The sequence below is a fragment of the Stylophora pistillata genome, chromosome 8 (assembly GCF_964205215.1).
Source record: "Stylophora pistillata chromosome 8, jaStyPist1.2, whole genome shotgun sequence".
Classification (NCBI taxonomy): domain Eukaryota; kingdom Metazoa; phylum Cnidaria; class Anthozoa; order Scleractinia; family Pocilloporidae; genus Stylophora; species Stylophora pistillata.
Genome location: NC_142526.1, coordinates 20641330 through 20651980, shown reverse-complemented (window position 1 = coordinate 20651980; position 10651 = coordinate 20641330). Strand labels below are relative to the sequence as shown.

General features: G+C 38.1%; 1 protein-coding gene and 1 long non-coding RNA gene across 2 annotated transcripts; both read left to right on the top strand.

Annotated features, from left to right (window-relative positions):
• Positions 1-3556: 3556 nt before the first annotated feature.
• Positions 3557-4576, top strand: LOC111324631 (uncharacterized). The gene is made up of 2 exons (XR_002694279.2): positions 3557-3732; positions 4313-4576. It is a non-coding gene; the product is annotated as an uncharacterized LOC111324631 (long non-coding RNA).
• Positions 4577-7620: 3044 nt separating this feature from the next.
• On the top strand, positions 7621-10651 carry LOC111324574 (matrilysin-like). The gene is made up of 5 exons (XM_022928172.2): positions 7621-7765; positions 8011-8393; positions 9434-9747; positions 9808-10089; positions 10564-10651. The coding sequence occupies exons 1-4, from the start codon at positions 7688-7690 to the stop codon at positions 10080-10082; spliced, it is 1050 nt and encodes a 349-aa protein (XP_022783907.2). The 5' UTR covers positions 7621-7687; the 3' UTR covers positions 10083-10089; positions 10564-10651.

The window sequence follows — 10651 nt, the reverse complement described above, 5'->3', positions numbered from 1 at the left end:
ATCTGAGACCAATGAAGTTTTTTCCTTTTCAAAAAATAAAATTGGAATTGCGTGCTTACTGACGGTGCGGTAATCCTGTGTACAATGTAATACAGAATATTTCTATAGTTTATTGTAGTGCACACCAGCAAAACTGAGTCATTGCAGGTGTAACTTGAGGGTCACTGGATACCTAGCAGTGTGACGGAGATTGAAGAATAACCGACCAGCTTATTCTTCGCTGTAAACCTGCGCACAGAGTTTTACCCACTTATCATATATCTCGTTGTCTTGTAATTTTTATGTAAAGCAGCCTATCATTGGCAAAAAGGTGCATTTTTCGTGCTTGGAAGCTGAACTGGTAAACCGTGTTGATCTCCTTTCTACTATTTTCCTTGCTGTTTGCTGGTAAAATCCTCTGCTATGAGGAGTTTAACGAGTTCGAAGACGACGAGTCGTTTGCCGAGGCAAGTGCAAAGGCTGTGGACTGTTGTGTGTTTTCTCGCTTTAAATGGGAAATAATTAGTAGAGGCAAGTGGTCAGGAAAACCGAAGAGTTTTTTCACTGGCTGAGGCAAGTATAAAGACTCGTGACTGTTGTTTGTTTTCTCGCTTTAAATGGGAAAATAGTTAGTAGAGGCAGGTGGTCAGGAAAACCGGTAAAAATTAACACGAAACAACGGTGCAGCAGTTTATGTTAGGGACTCCCTGATCTTCACAATCTTTTGTTGACGTTGCACATTACTAAATGTATCAATGCGGGGCGGGTTCTATCGAGTGACCCAGATTTTACATGAAGTGAACTCCAGACCAAGCATTCCTTTCTGTTTAACCATTTACCCGCTTACTTTTTAAGGCTACTTTTCACAACTAGCCCTCAAGCAAACGTTTAGAATTGCAGGGTAACACGCTATCAAGGTGACTTTACTGTAATGACTAATTTTTGAGAGTTGTGCAACAACCTCGTTTTGAAAATCGTGAGAGCCTCGGTTCCAATGAGGGGCCTCGTGAAAAGAACGCATCGGTGACGCTTTTGTTCTGTTCGCTTTGATGAGTCGTTTCAGTTTAAATTCGATGCGTGCTTATCGAAAGCACAAACCATCCTTTTTGTGAAGGAACCCTATGGTTTACAATGAGCAAAGGAGGAACGGCAGTACTCGATAGACCGCCAGTTTAAATATATCTTATTAACCAAGCGCGAGGGCCGTACTGGGAGAATATCGGCCCGAGGTCTTGACAGTACGGACCAAGCGCAGCGAGGTCCGTACCAAAAAGACCCAGGGCGTAAGACATTGTCTAATCCCCTACAATTAAGTCTTCGTGAGTACAAATACCACACCAATTAATTTATAAACCTTGGTTTGCTTGACAATTAACATTTATGTAATGTGTTAGTCATGTTCACACATCTACTCGATTTTCACTATCATTACCCAGGCGTCATGAGTTCGCAGCTATGTAGTTAAACATTTTTATCTATTATAATCACCTTAAGTGCATCATTTTTTAATCGAAACATTAGTCATGTTGTATTTTTACTCAGTGTAAGTGCTGAATCATTACTCTGTTCTTACAACTCTTTGTCATATTAACAAACACAAATTCAACGCCAATAGCTAATCAAAGGTCTATTAATCATTGACGAATGGACAACAATAATGATTATGGGAACAATTAGGTGGACAACAATGATGATTGTGGGAAAATTAGGTGTTGGGATATCATAACTTGGCCCTCAGGGTATATCATAATACTGGACACAAGGAATGATGCCAATAAAATCGTGGATACTGTTTTATGTTGGCTTACAATTCTAAGAATAAATTTTGATTAAGGGATTTTGATCCTTATCGCCTTTGATGAGTCATTTCAGTGTATACTTCTCGAAGGCACAAACACTCCTTTTTATTGAGGAACCTTATGGTTCAGAATCGGCAAGAGAAGGTCGGTTTTACTCGATAGAGACTGCCTATTTAAATTTAATCATCACTGTCGAATGGTTCTCTGCTGTTCGAAGATTTTTGAGCGTGTTAACGAAAAAGCTGTGGCCAAAGCTCCTTTTTTCGTCATGAGACATCTTGGTCATCAGCGTTTAGAATTAAAGATGGCAGTACATTGAACCTGCATTTGTGGTCAGTAAAGCAATGAAAGCCCTGAAGACAAACTGGCTCAGATTAAAGATCTTCGAGGTAAAAGAATTGATTTCCCTAACTTTTCGCATATAAATGGCATATAAATGAAAATAGTTTCTGGTGACAACTTACTATTAAAGGGAAATGCGAAATCCGTTTTCGATTTTGCCGAAGCAAAAGGAGTATGCTACCACCCTAAACTCACCTCTTATTCGCACTCTAAAACCTACATTTGTTTCTTTTTCATACTTTTCCTTCTTCAATGATATAACGGGGGAAAGAAAGAGAAAAATAAAATGTTGATACGATTTCACGAGGCTGCAAAATTAACTAGTAATTATATTTCTTTTCGCCTCGGGCACAATCCTGCAATGCGTGACTTGAACAGGTCAGCTAATGGAACCACTGATTCATTAATAATCTTTATGCTTGCGATACTCTGACTGTAATTGCTTGCTTTGATAGGTAAAGAAATAGCATTAACAAATAATCGCTTCTAGTCATAACAAATAAACATTAATCTTTTCATTTTTGTTTTGTTTTATGGTTATGAGGCTTATTAAAATTTGTGAATTGCAATGAGTGAAACATGTCACCAAAACAGATAACATTCTGTGTGTAATAATGAGGGGATTGATTCACCTTTTGCATGAGGAACTTACATTCTCATCATAGTCATGCTGAAAAGGAATGAAAATTTGGAAAGGTTAATTTGTTAATTACTGAATGGTTTGGGTAGATTATTCTTTTTGCTTTTAATGGGCTCATAGATTATGACAGTAATGATGGTAAATGGTTTTTTTTTTTTTTTAATTACATGTCTTTTCCCAGACCTTTTTTTCTCTGGTTGTTTACTATCAATTTAAAACTTTCGAGCGTAACAGGACACACAAAACGGGATTAAAAATCCTGATATTTAAGCTTATGCACCAATTCTTGGTGATACGTTTAAAGGGCCCTTTAAGTTTCCATCATTCCAAGTATCAAATTGGTTCAGTGTTACACAAACAATACCGTCATCAATTCATGAATACGTTTCAAGGACGTGAGATCACATAATAAAAAATGGAATTAACCAATTAGACCAAATTTCCGCCCATAATTCGAATTTTTGTTTAAATTATGCGGTACAAAATATGGTTTTGGAGTCATAGCAATTAAATTAAGATCCTTGGAAGAATCATAAAGAGAAAGGAATACCCAAGATAGCAACATCCCAACGATTATGCTGTGAAAAGCAATAGCCATGAACTGTGAACGAGTAAACCAAAAAATATGTTTTTAAAATCTTTTTGATTTCTTGACTTAACTTGAAAGATTTTTAATAAAAAATGAAAAAATGAAAAAAACTTTCTTTATCACAAGCCACCGTGTATAAATAAATGATGATCCAAGATCGTTGTGGTTTTATCTTCTAAGATTCCAAGAATGTATAAAAGCAGATATTTTCTCTCCAGACCAGACGAGCAAGGCTAATAAAACGAATCGATCATCTTCACTCCAGAACAACGATGGAAAAATCCGATAAAATTGTTGCTTTGTTGGGTATCTTATTCATCTCTGCTCTCTTGATTGATCAGACAACTTGTTTTGTAACCAGGCCCCAAAGGAGGGAGTTTCAGGTTAGTCAAATAACCCAGATATACGTTTAATTAAAAAGGGTGTACAAGAAATACGAAACCTACATTATAACTGTAATGAAATAGACGGACAGTCGTTTAGCTCAGCGCGAAGGTTCTACAGCCGGCTCCTTTGAAGATTTCTGCGAAATTGACCTTTTCTAACAATTCTTAAACGGTGGAAATACCTTTTCCCAATGGTCATCACGATAAACTACGTAGTCAAAGGCCAGAGTTGAACCCTTTTCAAACACTGCGGTCTGAAGGGAGACACGGGGTTGTCGCAGGTCTTCCCTCTATTTAGGAGTTCAAATCAGCTTTGGCGAATTGTAGGCGAAATCTGTGAAATTCCTTGGGTTGACTTTGATGCAAAAGCATTCTAGTACTCATTCTACAAAAAGCATTCTATAAAAGCATTTTATACTATTTGTTCTATTATGTCATGGTTTCAGAGCACCAGAAATGTCTCTTGATGTCCTTTTCTTGACCCAGAAATGTTTTGGTAACGAAATGCCAAATGTTAAAAATAAATTTTCGTTTTTGATGTTTAATTACCTTGCAATGTAAATTTGATGTTTTGTAGATGAAACGTGCAACAAGGGAGATTTGTGCTGCAGCCAGATCGTTGAACTGCGAGGGGGTGGCAAAGAGAGAATTTCGTGATTATGATGAAAGCACAGAGTGACACGGATCAATGACGCGCCGCGATATGGAGAACCGACTTGAACCGTGTAACAACAAGAAATTAATAGGATTAGTGTCCGCTTCGTTTTTGCAAAGAACAACGTCGATAAATTTAAATCTATTAATCATGTAATTTAAAACGCAATAAATATCTGGTAAATGATATATGCTTCTTTCTGATCTCCATATTCAAACTTTATTAGAATTTACCGCAATGAGGGTAGTAACTTTGCTACTCTTACTAAATGAAGAACTCTATAAAACTGAGCACGAATCCATGTCGTCTAATTTGATAAATGACTCAAACAGGAAAACTTTACCATTTGTTCACTGAAGGAAAAAAAAGCGATATTTAAACCAACAGATAACTAAAACGTTTTTAGAACCAGTCATTATTTATCACTTCAGGAGAGGGGAGTTAAGGGGGGGGGGGGGGGGTGGAGGATTTCGGGGGAAATAATGGGAATTATATGATTTTCATGGGAATAGAGGTGGAATCAGTTGTTGCTAACAGCGTATATAGGCGGAGCTGTCTATCGGGGAGGGGGAGGTCATTAGATTACTTCAGAGCCTTGGAGGGATCGAAATCCTCCGAATCCCTAGGGTGATAAATAATCATCCATCTTAAGAAATAATTAAGAAATAATTAGATACGGTCGACTGCCAAATCTATTAAGGGGAATAAAAACCTTCCGCCTCAAGACGAGAAGTGACGTGGTGGGAAACAGAATAACTAACGAACTCAAAGTAACTCCAGGGTGGTAAAGATATATCTTTCTTTTCATAAGCCTGGAAAAGCTGAGTCCTCGAAAAATTCTGCGCCGGTTGACGACGATCGCATAACAACGATCATAATCATATTTAGGAACAAGTGAAAGAATCCAGTTCCCTAAATGGATAGAAGCTAAATAGTTGAAATTTGTCTCATTTAAGAGATTGTTCGCCAAATCAAATGAATTAAAGATTGGTCGTATTTGAAAAATTACATGTATTCTAAACGCGAAATGCAAATTTGAGAATGCAGGTGCACCGTAAAATCTTCAGCTGTTGGGCAAAGACACGAATAACTTTGGTTCACCATATCAATTTTATCCATTATATCCTCCTTCATTACGTTATGCAATTTTAACTCTTTTAACCCAGAAGGGGTTAAAAGAGTTAAAATTTTATTAGAGTTAGAATTTCCTGTTTGAGTCATCATTTTCTGTTACATTTGGGCTGCATGCAATATTTTTCTTCCAACAAGCCCTGGCAGGAAATTTTTTTTCAAAATCACCCACCCCCCCCTCAAGAGTTAAATGGTCGGCCCCTTATCAGGTAGGAGTTGCTATCTTGATGTATCACCAAATCATTCTAACTCATTTACAAGGTTAAATGTGGCGGTTAGAGGTGGGAACTAAAGGGGTAATATCATACTCGTCAATGCAAATCTGTCAAATCTTTAAGACGGCAATTTAGGCACTGAAAATCTTGCGTTCTCAAAATGGTACTAGCCAGAGAATGTTTCGAATTTTATGAATAAAAACTGTATGTTTGAGTTGACAAAAATCTTTCTCCTTCAAACCAATGCAATTCGTCTCAATCTTCCAGAACTGTTAAGAGATGTTTTTTTTTTCGGATTTTTGAGAGCGAAGTGAGCTAAGGTTTCAGGTGTAACAAGGAAAAATTATCTTTTCTTTTGTTCTTCTTTTTTTTTTTTTTTCTCAATTGATACTAAATATGTCGCTAGCCACGACAGCTATGACAATAGATCTCTGATTGACCTACGATTGGTTTCTTGAGTAAACCCAGAACTTCTCGAGTATTTTGGTCGTTAGGAGCACTGTCAAGAGATTCTAACATATTCACGCATTATTCATGAGACTAAGGTTTCACCTCTCAGCAATTTCTCATCCTATTAAAGAGTAGAAATCTAAATGAGCAAAGTCAGCCTTGGTTTAAACTGTCTTAGTTTGATCGAACTCTATTCAAGGGAAGACATATGCTTAAATATATTTTTTGGTCAAAATCGATCATTTGCGTTTACATAAGGTTAGTTGATCACTCCCTACGGGGATTTTGAGGACCAATCTTACAACACAGAGCGGGGGACTTTACCAGAATGCTTGTGGCAGTTTACAATGAATAAAGGAAAATCCAACAGCCAGTCAACGGGCCAGACCACAACACCGGGAGCTATGTTCCCTACTCCTTGCGATAAGTGAGTGGGTTCTTTCACGTCCCCTGCTAACCAATATAGAGAAGATGCAGGAGACGGGGCCAACGGTTTTTTTCGTCCTTATCCGAGAAGACTAGAATGTCTAACCATTTACAAATATCATAGCAAAGGCAGTACATTCTCCTCATTTAATCGAAGACCCTGAGTGTTAGTCCAGTCTGGGGCTTAAACCCTCGACCTCCCACACGGCAGTCCGGCGCTCTACAACACGAGCTAACCGGGCTGGGGTTTGGCGGTTTTTAACAATTGTCCACGAAAATTGTATCCTCTGTCTCAGGAAAATTCTTTGATAAACTGTACCTCAAGAAATTATCCCTCACAATCGGCTATCACTGCTGAGAGTCAAGCCAGGGATCTGGTTACGACTGTGCTATGCCCTGCTACAGAAACAAGGCAATGGGCCTGTTTTTGCGTTGAATCACCTGTCCAGCTTACATTGACATTTTGAGTGTATAGTTGTCCGTATGGTGCCCACAAATCGTAGGTTTTTTAAAACAGGAGAGCAACTTTCTTAGAGAAAGGGCAGCTGTATGTAATCTAAAGGCTAATGTTTATAAACAAATGTTACGCTTGCCTCATAAAATGGTAAGGTATGTTAGGAAGCATTTGGGTTTGTTTCCTCACCTTTTTTAATTTTTTGCACAACTGCTGGACTGAGGTCTTTAAATGCAGCACTTGTTTGTAAGACTGAGGAAGAGCCTGATAAAACAATAATCTATAGAGGGAAAGCGGATAAAGTATAAATTCTCGGACTTTCTTGTCCTGCTTTGTTCGTGACACCTACATAGTGCTTTATTTTCCGTTTCTTAAACTTCAGCGTTTACGTGCTCGCACAGTGCTGTATGTTTGACGCATGTGAATTCCTGTCAGCGCTCGTCTTTCCGGGAACTGCCATCTTTGTCTTACTGCTCTATTGAAATAAAAATATTTGGTTATTAAAAATGTTGCGTCAGCCATAAAAGAAATTAGCGATCGCATTTGTTCACATTTCAGTGTTTCGTTTGCGCTACGAGTCGTATTCGAACCCTTCTTCTGCTAAGAGAACTAAAAAGCATAATGATGTTTAGAGTCCTAGTACCAGCCCTATTTTTGGCTTTTGTTGCTGTTTCTGCATCCGATGAGGAAGAGGCATATGTAGGTAACCTTGTGCAGGGTTTTTACAAAAAGACCCACGATCTCAGTTTGCTTTGCTCATAACGGCGTAAGCTAATATTTTTCTTGAAAGATAAGTTCATTAACTATCGAAAATAAATTTAGATGGAAACAGATAATAATGATTTCTTGAACTAGCCTTTTTTACATGTTACATAGTTACATAGATATTATATCACATTTCCGTCCGTTCTATTCTAAGTCAGTTGATCTCTTTATTAATAAAGAAATATCTGCAAGTGTACCACTACATATCTCCAACGCGCTCTGGAAACCACGACTTTAAAACAGCTGTCAGGAATTTTCAACATTTCATGAATTTACCGGTCACTGGGAATGTCGACGAAGCCACCTTAAAAATGATGAGGAAACCACGGTGCGGTGTACCAGACGTTGAATATGGTACTTTCAAAACTCGTAGAAGACGGTACAGTGTTTTTGGATCCAAATGGTCTAAAACACATCTGACATATTATCTGCAACACGGCAAGGATCTGCCGCGCTCAACACAAAGTCAAGTGATCGAGCATGCCCTACAGTATTGGAGTAAGGTGTCTCCGCTAACATTTTCGCGCGTTGGTCATCCAAGTCAGGCAGATTTGAAAATGAGGTAAAGGTTCCTGACATCCTGTCTATATATATCAGTTTTAAGACGCCGAGGGGCGCAAAGGGCATCAAAAAATTTCAGGCAGTCCTCGGCAAGTCACGAAGCTTTCTCTTCTCTAAGATTCAAGGGTCTGCATCCGTAGTGTCCTTTTGAGTTGATTTGGGGCGACTCTTTTTATTGTACCTTTCGACGTCCTTACTCCGCAAGTAACAAATCCAATCACTATCTTCATGCGTGAACGATTTCTATTTAACCGTCTCTGTCAGTTTTTAGAGGTCATCGTTGAACTCTCTCTTTACCGATCGATTTGCAAGATTTGTCTTAAGGGAATACGAGGTTTAAAGACTAAATTAACTAAATGGAATAAAAGTATTACATGTTTTGTCGAAATAAATAGTCAAAGAATTCATGACTAAAAACAGAAATGTGGGAAATAAATGGGAGGATGAACATCCTGAGATTACGAACAGTTGCAGCCAACTTAAACCAAAACACAGTTACCAAAATATTTCTTGCATCAACCCTTTTGCGATGCTGTTGTTGTTGTTCTTCCAGTATAACAAATAAAGTAAGCAATGTTTTACAATGCTAAGCAGGTCCATTCTACTAAATAATTTGTTCCGCGAACATAAGATATGAAATTATTGAAAAAAAACAATCCTTGTTGTTAAATCCAACCAGGTAGAATAGTTGTATCCATAATGCTCTGATTGTGTTTGTGAAGGAAATGAACCGAACCCTAAGAACTGAATCATAAGAACTGAACCTAAACATGTAAGCTACCATGGGCGCGAGGGAACGCGAGTCAGCCAGTCACGGTCGGTTTAAGTTTAATCTGATTGACTTGGAGTGGTGCTAAGAGTTTTTAGACCAATGACAGAGCGAAGTAATACGAAACCAAAGCAACCTCGGATTAGTTTCAACACTCTGTTGGAATTCGAAATTGCTCTGAACCTCTTACACTGTCAGAAATGAGCTAGAGGCTTAGAATTCCAGGACGATTACAACCAATAAGAACCCTAACAGTATTTACTCACCCATAGTTTTGGCCCAAGAACTCACTATGGAACTTCTGGAGAAAACACGTGCCGTTACCCTTTCGACGGAGAAGGTGGTGTTCTTGCACATGCGTTCGCGCCACCTGATGGCCGACTTCATTTTGACGAAGAAGAAACCTTCACCGACCTCTCTGAAGAAGGAACCAATTTGTTGTATGTTGCCGTTCATGAAATTGGTCATAATCTTGGTTTAAGGCATTCCAACGTGCGAGATGCAGTGATCTACCCGGCTTATCTGGGATACAAGCCTGATTTGAAGCTTCATAGTGATGACATTGCCGGGATTCAATCACTTTATGGTTCGTTTTGCAATTTAATATCCAAGTTTTGAAAAAAGGTAGTTCAATACTTGTGTATAGATATAAATTTAGCCTACGATCTTGTTACACCTGATGGCCAAAAAACGAGGAACCAAAAAGAGCAATCACTGCGAGTAAAGAGTTGTTTCCGTGTAGAAAAACAAAATAGTCACTCATATGGTACTGAGATAATATGTTTCTCTTTTTTTTTTAACAAATTTTGGATAGCTCCGTGCGCTGATAAGAGAGATGATTGTGAAAATTACCAGGACAGGCGCAACGAAATAGAGAACTACATGAGAGAACATTGCAGAGCGACTTGCAACTTCTGCTAATCTAGAGGTATTACCCGTTGACGGCGCTCCTTCTGTAACTTATGAACAAACCCGACGAAAAAAGTTAACTACCAAAAATGACACAAACTGTTACAAAAATTTTTTCCTTGTGCCTAACACAACTCCGGCACTCACACTAAATCAGCTAGATAGGAAGAAAGGCTTCTCTTGAATAGATATATGAATCAAATATCTCTGTGTCAAACACAAAATTAGCACAACGAAAAAATATTTGTAAAAACAGAGGATAGATGGAAATACGGAAAACTTCAATTCAAGCCGTCAACTCGAAAAACACACGAATAACTTGCTTGTTCCACTATTAACCGAGTTATAGCAACAATGAGTTTTATCATAGATATTATTAAACTAAACTATGGAAAATTTTCATTGGCTAGACGTTGAGCCCTCGTCATGTATTCATTTTATCTTTATAATTTGTTACGCCAAGTGTTTATAAGGCTTTTTTGTCTTTTTACAGGTGATGTAGAGGACACGAATTGCAAGAAAGTCCGATATTAATGTTCAGCAAGACGCATGCGATAGAAATAAAATGCTTTAAAATATCA